This window comes from Myotis nattereri, assembly GCF_964212035.1.
Source record: "Myotis nattereri genome assembly, chromosome: 12".
Taxonomy (NCBI): domain Eukaryota; kingdom Metazoa; phylum Chordata; class Mammalia; order Chiroptera; family Vespertilionidae; genus Myotis; species Myotis nattereri.
The window spans coordinates 36,071,420-36,095,986 of record NC_138087.1 but is presented as its reverse complement, the minus strand read 5'-3'; the positions used below and the strand labels follow the sequence as shown (position 1 = coordinate 36,095,986).

The window sequence follows — 24,567 nt, the reverse complement described above, 5'->3', positions numbered from 1 at the left end:
CGATAGGTAGGCTGAGGAATCTTTTTCCTTGCCTGATAGGCCTTGAATACAGATATTTAAAGCAACTTTTATGCCATTTCTCTAGGACTCTGCAGATGGTCAGAAATAATGAACTTAAAACAAACTTCAGGCAAAAAGCCAAAATGAGCTTGTAACTGTGTTTAAATTTATTTCTTGTACTTAAGGCACCTCCCATAAAGAAAGCACAGAAATGGAGAAATAATGAAGAATTCCGAAGACATCACAGCCATACTCACCTAGGACTGTATGCTGTTTCCACAGAGTAAGAGTGCCAGACACATACGCTACATTTTCCTCTGTGAGAATTTCCCAGTCAAATAAAGTCTTTAAAAATGTACATTATTTTAAATTCTTACCTTTATCCAGATTTCCAGGAGACACAGCATTTAAATCGCCAAACTGCAAAACAGGCATTTGTGCAACAATTACTACCAGGCCGAATAAAGGAATATTCTCGGTCTGCGGTAAACACAGCGCCCTGTGACTTTTTAAAACTATAAACTAGTGACCGTTTTGCTCTCTAACTACACAGGTCATGCAATTTTTCAATCAAACTTGTCGAATTTGAACAGTTTAAATTGTGTCACAATTTAGCTGTCTTAGTCTCCCTGCAAAAGGCTACCAATTTTCTCTGCCGTCCACACTCCATTTTACTTTTATTATTTCAACGCAGCAGCAGGAAATAGGGGCCTGACAGCTTGGGTGAGTGCGGACGTGGTGGGATCAGTGTGGAAAGGCCCCATGAAGCAGCGCACGCTGCAGGTCCACGCCCAGTCCACATCCACGAGTCCACCTGGAGTTGACATGAGAAAAACATGGCCCAGCTGGTTGGTTGAATTCTGATTTTCAAGCTTTTATTAGTTGAAATGAAAAACATAATAGGAGCTCCAAAGTTGAGAGTATTTACTTTTATAGAAAGGCTTTTCTTTTTGTAAGTTGCTGTTCTTACTTAGTAAGATAATAGGGTTCCACTTTTAACAAAGAAAGGCATCTGACTGTTCCAAATGCCAACCAAACAGAGTTTAAAATAATATGGAACAAGGTCTAACCTTCAGCTTAGGCTTTATTTTCTATCTCCATTCACGAGTTTGATGATAATTTTACAATGGGAACATACATTCTGAGAGTCTCAGGGTGGACAAAGATGAACATAATATACTAAATAAAAAATTGAAGAGCAAACTAAACAGAGCTAATCAGAAAATGGTGACGTAAAACCTAAATTCATCCATTTTTTAAATGGAAAACATTATATATTTTTTTAAAGCTAAAGATTCAGAGTAAGTCATTATTAGAAATTCAGATTTCTCAACAGACTCAGATAGGGTGAGACAGAAATTCTACTTACATTCGGAAGTTTGCTTATAAAGAGTTCCATGATAGAAGTATTTTTTTCATCTACAAGGTATGTCTATAAAGTAATAAAACTGATCTTATTTTGCAAACATACACATTTTTTTAACCTAAACATGTACTGTTCTTATAGTAGCTACCTTGGGAGTTATACATTTATTCCAAGGTCCAAAGTTCTGGAATTTCTCTTTGACATTTTCAAGAGTTAGTTTATGTATTATTCAAGAAAGTCCATCTTATTATTTTTACATCCAGTTGTAACTCCAAACAGGCCTCCAAATTTCATTCACTGCAGCTGGTGCTGGGATGATTTCTGATTACTCACCAAGATCAAATTCATCTGTTACAATCTACGATCTATTCAGAATAATGTCATTTTAGTCTTCATTATTTCTTAGCATAGTCTTTATTATTTCTTAACACTATTATGTTACAGCAGTGTTACTGGAACAGTGTAGCCCTCGAGGTGACTGATTTGAAGGGGACAAGGGCCTCTCTGATACTTGGCTCCTAGTATGTTTGTTAGGAAGACTGTCCCATTCATTACTTTATAGGTACATCCCACAGGGAAACAAGCATAAAGCCATAAACACTGAACTGTTGTTCTAAAGTCAGCCCTGATCACATGGCTCAGAACCTTATATTAGTCAAAATAAAACATTCAGAGTGAAAGTTACATAAAATTTCTTGAATTAAAGTATACAATACAAGCAACAATAAAAATCAATGAGACTATATTTTTGGTATTATTTAAAAATTTTAGAGCTATAAACAGAATGCCTAAAACTAAGGGATTGTTTATAAGTTATATCTAATTGATGTAATATAAGATTTTTATTTTTTTGAAATAAATACTTTAACACTTAAGATGCAATTCTGGAAACAAGTTGGCAGTGATGATTCTAAAGCCAGGGGTGGGGAACATCTGGCCCACGGGCGTCATAAGGTCTGCAAAATCATTTGGTCTGGCCCTGCCCAGGCATTCGGGGTGAGTTAATTAAATGTTTGACGAATATAGCAGGCTCATTTTTAAGCTGATTATTCTGTATGGCCTGAGAAGGATGTTATAAATATCCAAATGGGCCTTGTCAGAAAATAGGTTCCCCAACCCTATTCTAAACATACCTCTATACCTATGAAAAGTGAATATTCCATTTGTTTTTGACAAATCTCAAAGTTTTTGAGACTAAATTATTATTGCCATTAATGAACAATAATACTATATAATGTGAAAACAAAACTCTGAACATACTTGAAAAACTGCTTTAAAAGAAACACTTTTTAGTTGCTGCTTAACTGAAACTATGACAACTTCCTCAATACAAAGATTTTTCCATAGAAAACTTCTGCTTAATCTAAATGGATATATCTGATTATTCAGGATGCTAAAAATAAAAGCCCAAACAACTGAAATCTTATGGACTGTTATACTAAATTCTGTGTGCTGTGCCATACACTGTGTGCTGGACACTATAAAAAAGTCTTAGGGACACTGTCAGTCTCTAGGCATCTCTAGGATCAATGACAAAATTCCACCTGTACAGCAAATAGAGAGAGCAGATTTAAAGTTAAAATACCTTGTGAATGAGGAGTAAGATTTTGTTATTCTATATAGCTGAAGATAAAGGTTTTTCATGCATTTTACATGTGAGAAAAGAATATACATGTAATTAAGAAAAAAACCCTTTAATCCTATAGGTAGACTGAGTAAGATGAAGAGAATCAGTCATTCACTCATTATTCAATAAATATTTATTTAGAACTTACTATGTGCTAGGCACTGTGCCAGCCAGTTGCTTATATTATGAAGGATAGGTAGTTTTGCCATAAGGGAGGCAACCTTGGAAACCTTTGAGAAGGTTTTAGAATTATAGGGTCATTAGAAAGAGAACTCAGTTGCAGGGAGTTTTGGAGCAGAAGGAAGTATAGGAACAGTGATAGGGAGGACTGAGAGCAGCCTGAGCTAGGAAGTGTCACAGACAGGGAATAGTGACAAGTCCCGAGGTTAAGCTAGCACAAACCAGAAACAGAAGAGGAGGAAGATATGAATGATTTGGATGAAAAAAATGGAGGTTCATAAGAAAGTACAGAGATCACTGTACAGTTATAGCTCCAGAAATAGGACAATCTAAAATCTGTTGTTGCCTTCTAACTTCCCTACTGCACAGGGGACCAGCAGGGGCTACTACTCACGGAGGTAACATCCTACAGCTGATAACGCACTTTCATGGCTCAGTACACAGCAAGCTTCCTCTCATATATTATGACCTCGAGTGTCACTTTCTCAAAGTCACTTCCTCAGAGGCTTTTCCTGACAGCCCTAAGTATCACTGTTGCTGTCATTCTCCATCACTTTCCTCAAAGCACCTACCACAAGGTGTAACCCTGACTTTGCTTCTTCACCTACTGTCTTCCCAATCCCAATGCCAGTGCACAAGGGTAGGGACCTTATTTGTCCTCTTCATAAATATATCCCAGAATCTGATAAACAGCTCCTGACAGATATTAAAGGCTGAATAAATACCAAATGAATGACTTTGCCTCCTCATTTCATACTCACATAAAAGCTTATAAATTTGGCAAGGTAGAGAACTTAGGTTTCATCTTACAGCCACTGAAAATAATTAATTGATTTGTCTAAAATTATGTAAGAAATACAGTGGTGTTAGATTTGAGACCAGACATTGTGATCCTCATTTTAGAAATTAGAGAGGGGGAGGGATGGATGGAGAGAGGGAGGGAGGGAGAGAAGGAGAGAGGTAGCAGGGAAGAAGAAAGGGAGGGAGCGGAGGGAGGGAGGGAGGGAGGAAGATAATGAAATGTATGTTCTAAAGAATATAAATCAAGGGATTTTAAATGTGCTCTGGAGTTAGAAAGCATATGGCCTTTGATGTATGTAGGAATTAAAATTCTACATAGAAAAAATAGGGAATGTCATAAAAGTCAAAATAGAATGGAATACTTCATTTTGAAAGCCCCCATCTTACGGCTTTACAGTTAAATGAAATTCTAGGACTTTATATAAATAGTATCTGACCATTGAGTTTTGAAGACAAAAGCTGAGTAGGACTACAAGCAGTTCTGCCTGAGAACGAAAATGGTCCTTAGGCTCTGACTTAAGGTTGTTGACACTATAAACTCAATCTAGGGCTGAAGGTTTATGTGTACTGACCAAGGCATAGATAGGCTGTGTGTGTGTGTGTGTGTGTGTGTGTGTGTGTGTGTGTGTGTGTGTGTCAGAGTGGAAATAACACACAACTAGAAACAGTTGATGAGCTCAGATGAATGCAAACCCTGGTGTCACCAACTGCTGCTCTCTGCTCTTTTGAGACGTCAGTGAAGGAATAAGGCTCTTTAAAACTTTCCCTATAGCCACAAGAAAGGTTGTTCACATGCAGATTTTGAACATCTTGGCCCTATTCTAATCTCTGAGCATTCTTCACTTATATTGAATTTTGTCATGTTCTGAATTTTACAAGTCCATGTAGCTGCACATTCTCTTATAATTTCAGTTCTATTAACCAAGGTTAGTAAAACTGATGGGAAAAGGATCAGGTGGCAGCAACTATTTTGGATGTTTTTGATGGTGGAGAGAAACATCTTGAAATTTCAATTGTAAGGGATTTCAGAGCATTATTATTTTCTTTAAATGTCTTCCAAATGAGAATCAAATTAATCAAAGTGTTTTATATTTAGCTTCAGTACAGTGTTTCACAACTGAGGAAAAATAGTTACAGACTTTAAAATGATTTCCAATTTTATAAAATTTTCAAGGAATGCTAATGTTGCATTTGGTAAAATCTTATGTTCCTTGGTTATTTTTTCCCCCTGTAAGTGGTCTTTTCTATGTATTTCCAAACAATTTTATTGAAGACTTCTAAGATGGCCACAATTTCTGCCAGTGTGCTTCACACCAAAGCAAATTCTGCCCTACAGTCGCTGTTGGCCACTCTGTACATAGGTAGCATATTTCCATGATTCTGTTGAGGCTTTTTTGCACGCCTCTGCCCCCGAGAACACAGTAATGAATGCAATTATGTACCTTTATATCATTTCAAGTGAAGTAAGAATACAGGCTTAGTTGCTTTTGAGGAGAAAAGTAGAATTAGGAGGAGCCAGAGAATTTTAAATTTAAACTCAGCCTTCCAAGTTGTTATCAAGATACATTTACCAACCTAGGTGGACAGAATAGTTTTTACTTATAATTGCTCCATAACTTTAAAAATATTTAGACATAAGGGAGCCGTAGGCCCTGCAAATATCAGGGTTGGGCCTGCCAGTATATCCTTTATGGAAATAAAACTGGCTGGATTTAAAAACTTTGGTGCTCCATAAAGCCACTGTCAACAGGAAACTATGGCATTAGTTTAATACAATACACAGGTACTCCTTAATTTTTATTATATCACCTCTATTTTTTGGAAATGACTAACTGAAGAGACAATAGGATTTGGGGTGTGAAAACGTGTTCTCTTTATAACAAGAAAACCTTTACAAGTAGCATATTCTGAATGTCTACTAACAAAAAGTGGAAAGGAGGAGGTGGTAGGACTATAACAATGCACCCTGCAATGCAGAGAAAAGAAGCCTGGAAGAAAATAATGAAAGCTTACATGGTAGGCATCTGGTTTGTGTAAGATTGTGAGTGTGGGTGCTTTGTAGGGAGCTGTGTTGTATGAATAAATTAGTCCCTATTCTGAATCTGTCTCCAAACAATCTATATGGTGAAAAATTAAAATGTAGATTGAGGCCATTTGACTATCTGTAGTGAGAAAGTCCTCCTTTCTCTAGTTAGTTCCACCACTTGTTAGTTCTAATTTTGGGCAACTTTCCACCTATGTTCCTCATGGGTGAAATGGGGACCCTAACACATCTCTTCTAAGGTTATGGTGAATATTAAATGAGAATGTAAAACACCTAGCACAAGGCCAGTCCTCAATTAAAAATATTAATAAATAATAATAAGTTGTATTACAAATAATAATGTAATTTTTGACTAGTGTGCATTACATTTTTCCAGCTACCACTATTCCAAGAGAGTTTCCTTTCCTGCACATGATTTTTAACTTTCACAATGATTCAAGCCTTTAAAATAGTCTGTACCAGTCTCCCATTGCACAGGTACATTATCTGTGTATTTCCTGGTTGCACTGAATGTTCACTGAAGTTAATTTTTATTAGTTTTCATTGGTTTTACTTTAAGCATTCACCCTCATTTACCATGATTTTATTTCTATCAAATTGGACTTTTTCCACTTAAATTTTACCCTAAAGCTTGCCTGTTGAATTACTATTGCTCTTTTCTAGTTTTTAGGTTTTGAAGACCCGCCCCCCGCCCCCCTTCTACTTTGAGTACATCAATTTGGATGAACCCCAAACATTTTTCTTTTCTTTTTTTTGGTTTTGTTAATCTTCACCTGAGAATATTTTCCCATTGATTTTTAGAGAGAGTGGCAGGGAGGGGAAGAGACACAGATAGAGAACCATCGATGTGAGAGAGACATATCGATTGGTTGCCTCCTGTACATGCCTCAACCTGGGCTGGGGATTGAGCCTGCATGCTCTTGATACGTGCCCTTGACCGGAATCGAACCTGGGAACCTTCGATCCAAGGACCAATGCTCAACCCACTGAGCCAAACTGGCTAGGGAGACATTTTTCTTTTGATGGTAAATCCTTAAGGGATTTTTTCCTTAAAAAATATTACTAAAATATTATCTTTTCATATTTATGTTAAAAATTAAGCCATGTTTTGGGTTCCAATTTTATTTCAAAAAGTTGGTTATAGAGTAGGCTTAGGAATAATATTAAATAGAATTTAAAATAAAAATTAAAAAGCTATGGTGCCAAGGAAACCAAGATGGCGGCATAGTAAACACCGGAGTTAGCTGCCTCGAACAACCACTTCAAAAATACAACTAAAAGACGGAACGGACATTGCCCAGAACCACAGGAAGACTGGCTGAGGGGAAATTCTTCAACTAGAAGGAAAGAGAACAGCATATGAGGCTCAGAGGAGGCGCAGTGCGGAAAATACAAAGGTGCGGAGGTACGAGCGGAGCGGGCTGGTAGCTGAGGGCGCGGTTGTCGTTTTCAATCGGGAGGGAGGCTCAGATTCTGAGCTCCAGTTCTGGGTGAGTCTCTAGGGACCCAGACTCAAACGGGAGAAGCGGGACTGTCTGGCATCGGTCGGAGCGCGAGGGCAGCTTTCTCTCTGAGGTTTGCAGCGGTTGCTGGGACTCTGAGAGGCAGAGCCTCCGGGGACGGGACTGAGAGCAGCCATAACTGCTCCCTCCACCTGCTCTGTTGATCCTGTGTGACCCGCCCTGCCCAAGCCCTGTGCAGAACCATTTGCCAGATAGCCTCAGGCAAAGGCTAGATTAGCACCTCCCTAGAGGACAGAAGTTTCCCACTGCAAACACAGCTGGTTCTCACAGCCAGTTGGCCTGGAGGTCAAATCCCCCTAGTATTAACTACAACAATCAAGGCTTAACTACAACAAGACTGCGCACAAAGACCACTAGGGGATGCACCAAGAAAGCATAAAAAATGCGGAGACAAAGAAACAGGACAAAACTGTCAATGGAGGATATTGAGTTCAGAACCACACTTTTAAGGTCTCTCAAGAACTGTCTAGAAGCCGCCGATAAAGTTATTGAGATCTACAAGAAATCTAATGAGACCCTCGATGTTATGATAAAGAACCAACTAGAAAATAAGCATACACGGACTGAAATAACGAATATTATACAGACTCCCAACAGCAGACCAGAGGAGCGCAAGAATCAAGGCAAAGATTTGAAATGCGAAGAAGCAAAAAACACCCAACCAGAAAAGCAAAATGAAAAAAGAATCTGAAAATATGAAGATAATGTAAGGAACCTCTGGGACAGCTTCAAGCATACCAACATCCAAATTATAGGGGTGCCAGAAGATGAGAGAGAGCAAGATATTGAAAACCTATTTGAAGAAATAATGACAGAAAATTTCCCCTACCTGGTGAAAGAAATAGACTTACAAGTCCAGGAAGCGCAGAGAACCCCAAACAAAAGGAATCCAAAGAGGACCACACCAAGACACATCATAATTAAAATGCCAAGAGCAAAAGACAAAGAGAGAATCTTAAAAGCAGCAAGAGAAAGAAACTCAGTTACCTACAAGGGAATACCCATATGACTGTCAGCTGATTTCTCAACAGAAACTCTGCAGGCCAGAAGGGAGTGGCAAGAAATATTCAAAGTGATGAATGCCAAGAACCTACAACCAAGATTACTTTATCCAGCAAAGCTATCATTCAGAATTGAAGGTCAGATAAAGAGCTTCACAGATAAGGAAAAGCTAAAGGAGTCCATCACCACCAAACCAGGATTATATGAAATGCTGAAAGGTATCCCTTAAGAAGAGGAAGAAGAAGAATAAGGTAAAGATACTAATTATGAACAACAAATATGCATCTATCAACAAGTGAATCTAAGAATCAAGTGAATAAATAATCTGATGAACAGAATGAACTGGTGATTATAATAGAATCAGGGACATAGAAAGGGAATGGACTCACTATTCTTGGGGGGGAAAGGGGTGTGGGAGATGCGGGAAGAGACTGGACAAAAATTGTGCACCTATGGATGAGGACAGTGGGGGTGGGGGGGGGGTAAGGGCAGAGGGTGGGGTGGGAACTGGGTGGAGGGGAGCTATGGGGGAAAAAAAGAGGAACAAATGTAACAATCTGAACAAAAAAGATTTAATAAAATAAAAATAAATAAATAAAAAAATAAAATAAAATACTTTTGAAAAGAAAAACAAAACAAAACAAAAAACAAAAAAAGAAATAATATTAAATACATATAAATTATGACAATTTAATTACAATAGATTAACTATGAAAATGTTAGAAAAATCCTTTTATGAGCAATCACAATTTACAGATCCCATAAATATATTAATGGACTATGTATGTTTTAAAAAGTAAAGCAGCGCTAAGTCCTGGGGTTCAACATAAGTAAGCATGATTTGCCCAAGATTATACCACTATAAATTAAGTAAAATTTAGTCATTCTGACTCAAAGTCCTACATTATTTCCAGGCATTAAATCTTTAATTACACAAATTATACAAAGAACCATGCAATCTCTATTGTGTAGTTCTAGAATAAAAGTAGAAATCAGAAAGAATAGATCTAAGGTAGCCTGGGGGAACTGGCCCTCCCTAAAACTGATTTTTAAGATATGAAGTAAGAAAACCTGAATAGGACAATAACTATGGAGGAAATTGAAGCAGTAATCAAAAAACTTCCAACAAACAAAAGCCCTGGACTAGATGGCTTCACAGGGGAGTTTTAGCAAACATTCAAAGAAGAAATAAAACCTATCTTCCTCAGACTATTCCAAAAAATTCAAGAGGAAAGAACACTTCCAAGCTTTCTGCAAAGCCAGCATTACCCTAATCCCAAAACCTTATCTTTATCTAGACACTATAAAGAAAGAGAATTATAGGGCAATATCTCTGATGAACACAGATGCTAAAATCCTCAACAAAATCCTAGCAAATCAGATCCAGCATTACATCAGAAAGATCATACACCATGACCAAGTGGGAATTACTCCAGGGATGCAAGGATATACAAAATCCACAAATCAATAAACGTCATACATCACATAAACAAACTGAGAGATAGAAACCATATAATCATATCCATTGATGCAGAAAAAGCATTTGACAAAATCCAACACCCTTTCTTGATAAATACTCTCAACAAGGTGGGAATAGAGGGATCATGCCTCAACATAATAAAAGACATGTATGACAAACCTACAGCCAACATCATACTCAATGGGCAAAAACTAAAACCATTTCTCCTAAGAACAGGAATAAGACAGGGATGCCTACTCTCACTACTCCTTTTTGACCTAGTACTGGAAGTGCTAGCCATAGCAATGAGACAAGAAGAAGAAATAAAAGACATTCAAATTGGAAAAGAAGAAGTAAAGCTGTCCTTATTTGCAGATGACATGATATTGTACATAGAAAACCCCAAAGACTCCATCAAAAACTACTAGACTTAATAAATGAATTTGGTAATGTAGCAGGATACAAAATTAACATCCAGAGTCTATAGCTTTTCTTTATACCAATAATGAACTCACATAAAGAGAAATTTAAAAAAATCCCATTTACTATTGCACCAAAAAAAAAAAAAATTAAGATACCTAGGAATAAATTTAACCAAGGAGAGAAAGGACCTGGACTCAGAAAATTACAGGACGCTGAAAAAAGAGATAGAGGAAGACATAAACAAATGGAAGATTATACCCTGTTCATGGACTGGTAGAATCAACATCATTAAAATGTCCATACTATGCAAAGCAATCTATAAATTCAATGCAATCCCCATTAAAATACCAACGGCATACTTCAAAGACCTAGAACAAACTCTCCAAAAATTCATCTGGAATAAAAAAAGACCCCAAATAGCTGTAGCAATCCTGAGAAAGAACTAAGTTGGAGGGATCACAATACCAGATATCAAGCTATACTACAAAGCCACTGTTCTCAAAACTGCCTGATACTGGCAGAAGAACAGACACATAGATCAGTGGAACACAACAGAGAACCCAGAAATCGACCCAAGCGATTACGCTCAATTAATATTTGACAAAGGAGGCAAGAGCATACAATGGAGCCAAGACAGTCTCTTCAATAAATGGTGTTGGGAAAATTGGACAGATACATGCAAAAAAATGAAACTAGACCACCAACTTACACCATACACAAAAATAAACTCAAAATGGACAAAAGACTTAAACATAACATGGGAAACCACAAAAATCTTAGAAAAAGCCAGAGGCAGCAAAATAGCAGACATTTGTCATAGCAATATCTTTACTGATACAGCTCCTAGGGCAATGGAAACTAAGGAGAAAATAAACAAATGGGACTACATCAAAATAAAAAGCTTCTGCACAGCAAAAGAAACCATCAACAAAACAACAAGAAAGCCCACCGCATGGGAGAACATATTTGCCAATGTTATCTCCGATAAAGGTTTAATCTCAAAATGTACAGGGAACTCATACAACTTAACAAAAGAAGATAAACAATCCAATCAAAAAATTGGCAAAGGACCTAAACAGACACTTTTCAAAAGAGGACATACAGAAGGCCAAGAGACATATGAAAACATGCTCAAAGTCACTAATCATCTGAGAGATGCAAATCAAAACAACGAGAAGTACCACCTCACACCTGTCAGAATGGCTATCATCAACAAACCATCAAATGAAAAGTGCTGGAGAAGATGCAGAGAAAAAGGAACCCTCCTTCACTGCTGGTAGGAATGCAGACTGGTGCAGCCACTGTGGAAAACAGTATGGCGTTTCCTCAAAAAATTAAAAATGGAATGGCCATTTGACCCAGTGATCCCACTTCTAGGACTATATCCCAAGAAAACAGAAACACCAATCAGAAAGGATATATGCACTCCTATATTCATAGCAGCACAATTTACAATAGCTAAGATTTGGAAACAGCGTAAATGTCCATCAGCAGATGAATGGATTAGAAAACTGTGGTACATCCGCACAATGGAATACTATGCTGCTGTAAAAAAGAAGGAACTCTTACCATTTGCAACAGCATGGATGGAACTGGACAGCATTATGCTAAGAAAATAAGCCAGTCAGTGAAAGGTAAATACCACATGATCTCACTCATTTGTGGAATATAAAGAACATTATAATCTGATGAGCAAAAATAGATACAGAGGCAAAGAAGCATTGAACAGACTCTCAAACTACAGTGGGAAGGCAGGGGTGGGTGGGGGCGGGTAAGAGATCAACCGAAGGACTTGTATGCATGCATATAAGCATAACCAATGGACACAAGACACTGGAAGGGGGTGAGGGCATGTGCTGAGGGGTAGGGGAGACCAGGGGGAGGTCAATGGGGAGAAAAGGAGTCGTATGTACTACTATTTGTAATACTTTAAACAATAAAAAAAAGATATGAAGTAGGAGTTAGGTTGGGGGCAAGGAAGAGTTGGGCAGAGTCCCAGGTAGAAAGAACCATTTATACAGTAGTCCAATGATGAGAAAAGCTTGGTGAATAAGATCAGAGGAAAGAATACAGTGATTATAACGGGAGTAGTAAGTGGGAGGCTGAGGTTTAATCAGAGTCAGGACCAGACCTTCTGTACCACGGGAAGAGTTTGTTTCTTAACTAACAGAAGAGAAAGCTACTGAAGGGTTTAAGTGCAGGTAACACAATCAGTTTTATATTTTCATAAGATGATACTGACTGCTCTACGGGGTGGTGGTAAGGAGCAGACGTGGTAATTGGCTGGATATGGGAGACCAGATAGAAAGAATTGTGAAAGATGACATTCAGGTATCCAGTATGATCACCAGGGAGGATTGCAGTATCATTTACAGATTGTAGTATCATTAGCAGACAGATCAACAGTTTAATTTTATTAAGTGTACAACAGCTCTCAATAAATAGTGACAATTATTGTTTTGTGGTTGTTTTTACTGATGATTGAAAATCACTTGTTGTGACTAGGGGTAATGGTGATTTTTCAGGTGTTGCTCCACGGTGTACACAGGTACTCTGGACTTGACATTTGTGAAGGGAAGTCACCTATGGGACTAAGAATGCAACTGAACCTCAACATGAAAACCACCTTTTTTTACCTTCAATCTGACCTCTAGGATAGCTTAATGTAACACATGGATAAACAGAATTCTTTTTTCTTGAATTCTCTTCTTCTCCCAAGAATCAAGAAAGTTTAGATATGATATTATGGCCATGCCAACTGGTCTATCCAGGGTTAATGTATGTTTGAGGCATCAATGTTGTATGGGGAGATCAAAAGTATAAAATTAGCCTTAATTGGCCTACGCTAAATAATGAATGAGCAAAGGCAGCTCAAAGGATTTTCCTATAAGTTGGGTAAGGGGATAGTAAGCAAAGAAATCAAGAGGTGTACTCAGATCTTTGATTTTACAGAAAGTATTTCATACTTTATTTTATGACATAGGTTCTTATTCATATTTTCACCTCATTTAATAATGTCATACTTACAAATACTGTTTACACATAGTGGGGAAAATATTGCCTATTAGAATTATTAGTTAGTAGTATCAACTATATAAGGCTATTTTCATTTTCATTCCGGTGAGCCAGCGCTGCCTGCACAAGCATATGAGAAGGCTGCTAAGTCTTCACACCTGGCTCACGACCACTGCCTTTGTTCCCTAGAGATGCCAGGAAAGCAAAGGCCAACCATCAGGAGAGGCCACAAGCTGGTAATGAGAACCCTTGTTATCATTATCCTGATCATTCTATTAAATAAGTCCTGAAGCATATGAGGTGGATGGCAAATGTATGAAATATACCAGAAGGTATGTCTATTTCAGAAGTTTTGAGCCCTGAGTTGAGAAATTTTACAATACTTAATTCACACACCAACTGGGCATTTTGCGACCAGGCGTCTATAAAGAACTAAGGAGAAAGAGGCACTAAGGGCACCATCAAATCTCACACCTAAACAACTGGCATCATTTAAACACAAGCACCATTAATGAACATCAGACACACACACAGATCAGCATACATAGAGATTTTAAAGAAGAGGAATAGTTTAACCTACATTCTGAATGCTTAACATATACTTTATTTATATTAGAATACTTAGAGAGGTCCTTGAAGTATATTTTTAAACTTATACCTTTAATAGTGTATTTATTAAACTAGGAAATGCATCTAATACACTTATTTTCACTTTTTAAATTTAAATAAGCACATATATGGAACTTCTTTATTGCTGTGTGTAATCTGTAATGTTGCCTTACCTGGTATAATCCTGCAAGACCTCAAGTGCCCCAATTCAACACAACAAAATGAACCATGCTGAATCATTTGAGCATTTGCATTTATTCCTAATTATATTAACAAACCCTTGTTTATAGTAACTTCAAAGTTTTAGCTTTTAGACATTTGTTGGAAATAAGACATTTTGCTTGCTATCTAAAAATTCTAAAGAGGAGAGTTTTTTCTTCACATCTAGTCAGAAGCAAGGCTCTGAAAATCTGAGTATTCAAACCAGATCTCTACCACTTAGATATGTAATAATCTAATCTGTGTCTTAGCTTCCAACTTGAATCTCAGCTGCTCATCCGTAAAACATGACAAAGTAGTACCTAACTCAAAGACTTGTTATGTTAAATGCTTTGTTGCATAGAAAAAACTTAGAACTGTGCCTGGCACATATAAGTGCCCCAAAATGTCAGCTATCATCATCATCATCATCATCATCATCATCATCTTCTTCTTCTTCTTCTTCTTCACTTTTGGATGCTGGGAAAAAGAGTCTACATTTAACTTTTTCCCTCTGCATTCTTAGTCCTTAGTTTTATCAGAAACATCAACCTTTCTTCTTTTCCATTCAATTAGGTTTTTTTTTTTTTAGTCCAGTGATTCTCAAACTTTTCTTTTACATAGGTACCATTATAACAAATTCAAACATTCCAGGATCTTGTACATGACACAATTTATAATTTTAGAATCCTCTGATTAAGAAAATACATATGAACAGAGGAATTTAAGGACCCCCTGAAACAAATCCACAGCCCCTCAGAGTCTAAGGCTTATTGGTTAGGAACCATAGCTTTAATCAATAATGAATATATTTAGATTATAATGTAATTCAGGTTCTTTTTTAAAAACCTCATGGGTTATAGTTCTTTCAGCTTCTCTTACCTCGCCCATGACTGCTATGGGTGTTTCTCCTGTTGCCTGAGCAACACGATGTTCTACTAAGTAGAACATATACTCGTCGTAGAGTAGACGGATCAGGTGGAAGGAGCCAAAGCTAGCAGCACTGCGTAAGGTTAAATCTCGAATAACCATTGAGCTGTACCAAGAGAAAAGACAGATGCAGCCAATATTAGTGACGAGGATTAGAGTTCAACCTACTTTTTCTCTTAAAAGAAGGAGTTGGAGGTCTGAAAGATTGGTATGGTACACAACCTGCCAGGCAATAATTTCATGATTAAAAGCAGTTGGCTCAACTCTTTGAAGCAGGGTGGTAAAAGAGGTAATCCTCACTGACACTTGCTTAGGTCTTTATTAGAGCTAGACAGGTTTTTATGGGAAAAGCCATTTTACTAACATAGGCAAGTCTGATGATTCCACTGAACTCTCATATGGGTCAGAATTGAATATAAAATAGTTTTGAAAAGTTGACAACTCATCACCACCATAAAAAAAAGCAACTCAAAGTGAAAATCTTATTGATGGGTAAACACTGTGTTTCCACCTCTCAATGACAGTGACTTTGATGTACGCTTTGGGAAAAGATGTACTTATGCCATACAAAGATTACGAAACCTAAGCAATGTTCTAGATGTGGCAAAGTAGAATGTAGATGATCTTTACACTGATCTGTGCAAATTGGGGTGGAAGGCAAATTTATTGTGATTCCAGTTTCTTACTGATTTCCACTGATTTTCCATGAGAAGTGTGAGAAGTGTAATAAAATCAATGAAGAAACACATGACTTTGTGAAATGTGAACTTGTAATTTATAAAATATAAAACCAAAATATGAACAATATTAATAAAACTAGAGGCCCGATGCATGAAATTTGTGCAAGAGTAGGCCTTCTTTCCCCGGCTGCTGGCACCAGCTTCCCTTTGGCACCCGGGACCCAGGACCTGGGCTTCCCTCGCAGCCCTGGCTTCATCCGGAAGGTTGTCAGGAAGGATGTCTGGTCTAATTAGCATATTATGCTTTTATTATTATAGATACTAACAATAAACTTGGTATTTAAATTGTAAATGAGTTTAAGATAAGCCAATCATTGGCTTGTCCATGCACTTCAAACTTCTTAAATATTTCTAATTAGAGTCAGGGTGGAGTATGTGTGGGGTGTCGTGGTGTGTATGTGTGTGTTTATTGATTTTAGAGAAAGGAAGGGACAGAGGGAGGGAGAGAAAGAGACAGAGAGATATAGACAGACATAGAGATAGATTGGTTGCTTTCAGTGTGTGCCCCGACAGGGGATCAAACCCTTAACCCAGGTATGTGCCCTGACTGGGAATCGAACTGGCAACCTCCTTTTGGTGAAGAGGACGATGCTCCAATCAACTGAGCCACCCAGTCAGGGCAATACCTAGCTATCTTTTAAACAATACTGATAAGCATGCCATGAAATTATTGTCACATGTTTAGAACAGAATCAGTTGAGTTATATTATTAATGCCATGTCTACTTTATTCTCTCTGTGTTCGGCCTCTGCCCTACAAACCAAGTATTAAATGACACAATTAACAGTTTAATTAGAAACCTATTGTTTGATTCAGACTTCTATAAGACATGTTGCAAAACTGATTCCACTGAACTTCATGTTGCTAAGTTACCACAAATTCAACTAATTTTAAAATCATTAATAAATGTTAATTATTTTATAATGGCGAGAGGTACCTTTGTGTATTTATCTTTATAATTCATGGTGTGGAAATGGAAACATTTACTCTAACACATGATACTCAATCCACCTCTTTGTGTATTTGGGGATATAACACACCCTTCCTAAGAAGAAAGGTGAGAACATCACAACTGTGACCCCCTTGGGAACTCTCTTTTCTTCTAATTTTTTATTGATTTTATAGAGAGAGATGAAGGGAGAAAGGCGAGAAGGGAGGGAGGAAGGGAGAGATGGATGGAGGGAACTGGGGCGGGGGAGAGAAAGAGGGGGAAAGAGAGAAACATCAATTTGTTGTTCTGCTTTTTAATGCATTCATTGGTTGCTTCTTGTATGTGCCCTGACCGAGACTCAAACCCACAACCTTGGTGTATCAGGATGACCCTCTAACAAATTGAGCTACCTAGCCAGGGCCTGGACTGTCTTTTCAACAGTGATTACAGTTGATTCCAAAAGAGTGCTACTTTATGGAAGATTTATATATTGTCCAGTTGTAGTAAAGCTAGGTTCCCTGCGCCCCCGTTCAAATCACTATAAAAGCTATACATTTAATTCCTTAAAAATGGGATATTTGGTTATCCTGAGTAATGCTGTGTTCTGTTATCCACAAAACACACAAGCTGAGAAATGGCCCACATAACTTCCTCCATTTCTGCCCAAGAAAGATGGTGATTATTTTTTCTCCACCTCCCAGGGAGCTAACAGTAGCCATTTAAAGCCAGGTTAGGCAAGGAGAGATCCCCTATCCAGAAAAGAGGGTGTTTGCAGCCATTCATCAACTGCCAGCTGATATCATGATTGCCTGCCAGTCCATTTCTATATTCGTATGCATGTAAATAGACACACAGAATTTTAGAAATTGTAAGATTAACTGGCTTCAGAAATTGAGAGTCTGTGTAAGTAACTGCCAAATTCTTATTACAATGCCAAAATCTTAAAAAAATACCTGCAATTCTATTTCTCTCATAGTTTGTGAATGCAGTGTTCATTACTCAATATGTTCTAATGCCTTAGTAAAAAGCAGTTCAGATTCTAAAGGCTTTTAGGTTTTTAAGCTATTGACTTTGCCTACCAGCAGGAGGTATGCATCTGTCAGAATATGCCTTCCCTTCTGTGGCCTTGCACTGTACGCCTTCAAGTCTTTTTGAAATGAAAATAATAACCATAATAGTGCCTAATAATAACAAGCCAATTATCCCCAACTCAGGGAGTACAGAGGGCAGGCAAGTGATGATCTGGGTTTGTATATCTGTGAGAACAAAAATACAAGTAAGTAATTTTCTCTTTTCAACATACCTGCAACACATCTCTGTGGAGACAAAGGCTCCAGGGGTATATTTCTAAAATGCTATCAACTAAATATAGTAAAAATAAAAACCTCCAGGAAGAAGTAAGGGCAGGCCTGACACATCATCAGAAAGCAGTGAAAAGGGGGAAAAAAAACCCTTGCTTTTTCTGATATAGAGGATGTACTCTGCTTTTGGTCATTTGGGTTTTGGAATAATCAGCTAGTAGAACTTCTGTTTCATCAATCATTCATGAAGCACACATAGCATCTATTTAATTTTCTGGAGAAAAATGGATGAATAACAAATCAACTTGCAAGAAAATAGGAAAATACATGGAATCTTAAGAAATATTCCCAAATTAGAAATTTGATTTCTAAATTACTGCTACTTTGAGAACACTGTGACGCTGTTTTCTAAATCTTCCCCATATATCCAGAGGAGATTCTAAATCGAGCATAGGCTTTTCTGAAGCATACCAGCAGGTCACAGTCAGGCAGCATCTTCATAAGGTGCTTCTCAAATCATGTGGGCCACAGGTATTAGGTATGAGAGACAGAACTGTAGAATTATTTCATTCCAAAACCAAAAACAAAATAACACAAAACTGGCAAGCTTTCTTTCACTGCATTTGAACCTTTGCTTACATCCTGTAAGACACTATTCTTACATCCTGAAAATAGTTTTCTAATTTAACTCTTAACTGGAAATATATAGTACATCTGCAGCTCGACTTTAAGAAATAAGAATTGGACCAAATCGGCTAAGAAAGCAAGTCTCTTACAATAAAAACCAAAGCCACTACCATCATAATGAAAAGATATCTTTATAAGGGTGATCAAAACAAGATGAAATTCTATAGTCTGGGCTTACTGGGTTCATGAGCCATACTAGTTCCTAAATTCTGTTACTTCTTCATATACCTCCTCTCCTCACAGCCAGCTTTGGACTCACAGCTGGTATCTAGATAATAACCTCGGTGTACCCATAGCCACAGTCAGTGGTATATCCTGTGGTCACTACTTTCTGATACGATACTTGAATGGCTGTATAGGATCAAAATTAGGAACCTGCCCAAACCTCAAAGTATATATGGTTTTTAGGCTCAAGTCAATGGGGTTACCTTTATCTAAAGAAGCAAAGAAATGAACCCACCTTAAGAACAAATGCCAGGGTCAAAAATATAGCTTATCTAACTTATAAAATGGAACTTCATCTGTCAATCCCATCCCAAGTATAAAAGGTATTATGCCATCTTAGGCTCTGTTTTAAACCCCTGGGGCAGACCTATGGTCAACAGCTTATACAGACATTTGATATCATATATCAAGTAATCTGAAAGCCTTTTTCTTCCAGGGTTCTTCTATGTCTACAAAAATATACATTTATATCAATATTATTTCAGTCAAAAAGTGATACATTTTGTACTGTCTACTAGATTATTGGATATTACACTAGCTATGCATTAGAATCACCAGAAATAAGCTTTTAAAGAAAGAATTTCTGATTTATTCCTCATCATTACTCCCTAACCACCAAGATTTTAATCTAGCAGGTTTGGAAGGTAAGCAGATTTATTTTACACTAATTCTGATGTGCAGCTAGGTTTGAAAACAGTTTTAATTGATCAATAAGAATTTAACTAGATGGTTTTGATCATGCATTAGAATCACCAGGACAACATTAAAAAATGCACAGATTGTTGGGCCTCACCTCTGCAGTTTCTGATTTAAAGCGATTTGGGGGAGGGGACCTGAGAGTTTGTATTTCTAACATGTTCTGAGCCATAGTGATGCCACTGGTCTCTGAGAACCACTGAAGTTGAGAATAGAAAGAAGTGGTGCTAATGCCTCAAGAAAGAAGCCTACAAAATGTCTGTTTGCCAGAGGGAGGACTGTAGCCCCTTTCTTGCTGTTGCTAAACACATTCTCTAGACTGGAGTCTTGGGTGTTCCCATCTGAGAACTTTAGGGCTCTGAGAAGAGGCTTTCTGTTCCTAGCAGATAGCTGAGTTTTATAAGCCTCCTGGTATAATTCCATAAAGTTGCAATCAATGAATTGAGTTTCTACAAATTAAAGTCTTCACTTATTTATTTTCTTTTGTCTGAGAAGTGTGTACATTACACACGTATTTGTAGACTATGAAAAATAAAGCTTAGTGGAAACTGAGATGTACCTGTAGAAAGACCATTTTAGCAGAAACTGCCTGGCGGCTTTTGGAAAACTGGGCCTCCCTTCGTAGGGTTTCAGGGCTTGCATCATCACGTTGTCCAGCCATGCGGCCCACTGCTCCAGGGTGCTCTGCTGCTGGAGAGTCATCTTGAAGTCTGTTTCTAGTCTCTGAACCATGTTGTCATCACACTGGCACACCCAGGAAGCCTGCTCCTGGGACAGTACACACAAAGCAAAAGAAAAGTTCAACACAATATCTTTTCATTGAATGGCAGCACACAAACCATATGCACGAATGGGAAATTATTTAAATGAATTAAGAGAATGAATGACTACTTACCTGTCAGTTGTTAAGGAAACTAACATCGCCTATGTGCATGAAAAAGGGATGTGACATAAAAGCAAGACTTGGCTTTTCTACATGACCTATTCTGTATGGAAGACAACCACCTATAACTGAAGAACAATTAAAGCCTGAACCTACAGGATGCAAGGTCTTTCATTCTATTCAGTTTTTATGCTGCCTTCCAAAGTGCTCTTCCCCCCGACCCCCCTGCTACCAATCAAATAAAATTTTAAAGCCAATTCATCTGAGAAGATTTAAGCAGTGGTTCTCCACTTTCCTGATGCCGCGACCCTTTAATACAGTTCCTCATGTTGTGGTGACCCCCAACCATAAAATCATTTTCGTTGCTACTTCATAACTGTAATTTTGCTATTGTTACGAATCGTAATGTAAATATCTGATACGCAAGATGTATTTTCATTGTTCGCAACCCACAGGTTGAGAACCGCTGATAGAGTAACTCAGATGTACAGATTCGATTGGCCAAAAGCGGTCTTTCAGGATGAAAACAGAAACAAACACTGAATAGTCCTGGGTAGAAGCATGTGCTCTATGAGTTTTATAAATGGGAAGCCAATCTCCAGGGGGGTCAAGGCAAGGCTATGAATGCAAATTAATCTACAGAACTGAGAACAACAGCAAAAATACTTCTGAGAAAATGTGGATATGCTAACTGCCAAGAAACAAACTCCTACAGCTTTCCTTCTGGTTATAACTGGGAAGTTTCATGTTTGGTAAGAGCAATGAAAACAGGAACTTTTAAGGTTACTTTTCAGTGGTTACCAGTAAGTTCTGTAATGTTTCCAATGCCTTTTAAGATTACTAAAAGCACGTATATTCTCATGGTGAGAGTATAATTATTTCATAATATAATAATCGACTGAGAGAAAGATGACATGGATTTTATGTAGGGCTTGAATTGATTAAACTGAACTCAAGCAATTCATTTAATTTCAGTGGTCTTATTTTCCCCAAACATACAATTAGAGAAATGAAATGTGACAGTAATTTTTAATGTGGGTTCATGTGTCCTGATAATATTTTCAAGATAGGTTTTTGTGGAGGGGAAACTGTAAAGGTCCTAAATCTATACCTAAAAATTGTGAACATGTGTGTATTCTTCTATAAAGTGTGTCTATAGCTTTCATTCTATCTACTCTCAAAGGACAAGTTCATTCAAATCAACGATTTCAACCAAATAAATCCCTAATCTGCACTCACTGGTTCCACCGTTGCTCCTGATCCTATAAACTTCACTTATTCAAGAGACATTTCAACAGGGAGGTGCTTCAGAGACAAAATGCCAAACTTCACTTTATTTCCCCAGGGAAATCTATAGTTTCTTCTATATTTACAGCTGATGATACCATCTACTACCTTTCTTTGTCTTATGCAATTACTCATAAACACTTTCAGATTTTACTTCCTAAATACCACTTTTAAATATTTTAAGTACATTAAAATATGACAATAGAAAAATAACAAATACAAATAATAAAAAATATTAAGAATACCTAAATGTCAACATAAAGAGATAACTACAGCATGCTACTGTGTATACCTTTTCAATTTTTTCACGTCATATGAATATGCATGTATGTATATGCATATATATTTAAAACAGGATTATATGACACAGTCTGTTAGATATTCTGCCTAGTTTCACTTAAATATATATGATAACCATCTTTCCACTTTGGCAAATATAGAGCTATATTTAATGTTCAATGATTAAATTTGCTTCAATGCATGAATATAGCATTGTTTACATAACCAATTCCATACAACTAGACATTTCTGGTCATTACTATTTTTTACTAGTAGGAATAATGCCAGAATTAGCAATCTTGTAACTATATCATTGCTTTTTTTGGCACTTCTTTCTGTATGACAGAATAATAAAATAGTTATAATACTTCAAAATATACTGTCAAGTAACTCCCAGAAATGATGTATCGATTTAAGAGTTCAGGAGAATACCCAGGGAAGTATTGTGGCCACAAAGAAAGGACAGAGGAGGTTTTTTTTTTAAATTAATGTCTAAACATTTTTTTGTTGTGGTAAAATAACACAAAATTTATCATCTTAACATTTTTTAGTGTCTAGTATAGGAGTGTGAACTATATGTCCTTATTGTGCGATCTATCTTTAATATTTTTCATTTTGAAAAAAAATGAAACTTTATACTCATTATAGGGGACATTATTTTTATGTGTTTGTGCACTGATAATTGAGAGGAGGAACTTATTGGTACTCCAGAAGAATTTCATTTAATTTCTTACTATAAATTCAAACTCACTAATGCCTTTGCTTTAGTAGTTAGTTTTTGCCATGAAAAATAATAATCTAAAACCAAACTTAGAAAAGTCAAGTCGCAGGACATTATTGTGGCTTTTCAAAATAATTTACATGTATTTCATTTTGCTACTCTCCAGACTGAAAATATAATAATGGTCGAGTATATTGTAAACATTCCCTTCGGAAAAGAATTTGGATATTTCAGTTCTATAGTCAATAGTTTTAAAATCAGATTAAAAAAATTCTTATTGTTGAAAGTATTACATGTGTCCTCTTACCCCCCACTGACCTCTTCTAGACCACCCCCACCTAGTGTCTGTGTCCATGGGTGTATGCATATATGCATAGAAGTTCTTTGGTTGATCTCTTCCCACTCACCCACCCACCCTCGCCTTGCCTCTGAGATTCCACAGTCTGTTCCATGCTTCTGAAATAAATATATGCAATAGTTAGGTTATCGGGTCAACCCATGGAAACCTACTTAGCCCACAATGTAGAATGAAAAGTATCATTTACACACAAAATATTAGAAAATAATACCATTGTAATGCTATCAATTAAATAAAACAAAAAACAATGATACTGCAATAGAAAAATTATCCTGAGGAAAAGAAGATTTAACTAGAGAATTATGAAGTGGTGAAAGATATATGAATATCCAGAAAGAAACTTTTTAATATGTTCAAGCTCTCAGAGTATGATAGTATTCACCCTTATATGTAATTTCACCGACTTAAATTAAAGTTTCCTTATTAAAAGAGCATCACCCTTATATGGGTCAGTCTCACTGAGGTTAACCTTGTAGGGGCAGAGCAACTTCCAAATGAAGAGGAGGGGGTGATAGAAGTGGAACGGTAGGCAGTGGACTGGGAAAACCAGAACTGAGAAAATCAGGCAAAAGTTGGAGCAGAAAAGGAAAGAATGAAGGAAGTTAAAGATCCAATATGCTAACTGAAGAAAGAGATTACTCATTAAAATGAAAAGAGGTGTGAGACATAGTATGTAGGGGGAAAGGAAGGGTGTACCACTGTGTCCATGATCTTCTGAGGAAAAGCAAAATTATTTGGTGGCTAAGTGTTTTGTTTTGTTTTTTAAATATGTTTTTACTGGTTTTAGAGAGAGAAGAAGGATTAGGAGAGAAACATCGATGTGAGAGCAACAGTTCCATAGGCTGCCTCCTGCACGCCGCCTACTGGGGATCCAGCCTGCCCTGGCTGGGAATGGAACCAGCAACCTTTCAGTGCACTGGATGACGCCCATGAACTGAGACACCCAGCCAGAACAGAGGGTAGGTATTTAATCATACAGGTTTCAGTACAAATAACTGTCATGTGGGCAGAGGAAAACTTGGTAGTTGAAAACAGAGGAAGGGGAAAGGTAGCCTCAAAGCTGGTGGGTGGAGAACGAGTAATAGAGTAGATACATAATCGACCATGTATAAGCAAAGGTGTTCTCAAGGTTGTTGTTTATACCCTGAAAGAACTCATTTCTGTAAATACTTCATAGGATTGCAGGCATTACAAATACACATATAAAAATAATGTTAAGAAATTTAAAATCTCAGATATTATTGGGAATCATTCATTTATTTTCTGTGATTGAACTTAAATT

At 37.2% G+C, this 24,567-nt stretch overlaps 1 protein-coding gene across 2 annotated transcripts in view; it reads right to left on the bottom strand.

Annotated features, from left to right (window-relative positions):
• RFX3 (regulatory factor X3) overlaps positions 1-24,567 on the bottom strand; it is a 277,450-nt gene that overhangs the window by 5,501 nt on the left and 247,382 nt on the right. Inside the window, exons 14-17 of one of the 2 annotated variants that reach the window (XM_081103228.1) lie at positions 20,317-20,525; positions 15,130-15,283; positions 1,370-1,432; positions 378-420 (exon numbers count right to left, since the gene is read on the bottom strand). In XM_081103228.1, coding sequence (XP_080959354.1) covers positions 378-420; positions 1,370-1,432; positions 15,130-15,283; positions 20,317-20,525 — 469 coding nt within the window. Of the gene's footprint in view, positions 1-377; positions 421-1,369; positions 1,433-14,715; positions 15,284-20,316; positions 20,526-24,567 lie in introns of those variants that run through there. The other variant, XM_081103229.1, reaches the window with a different exon arrangement.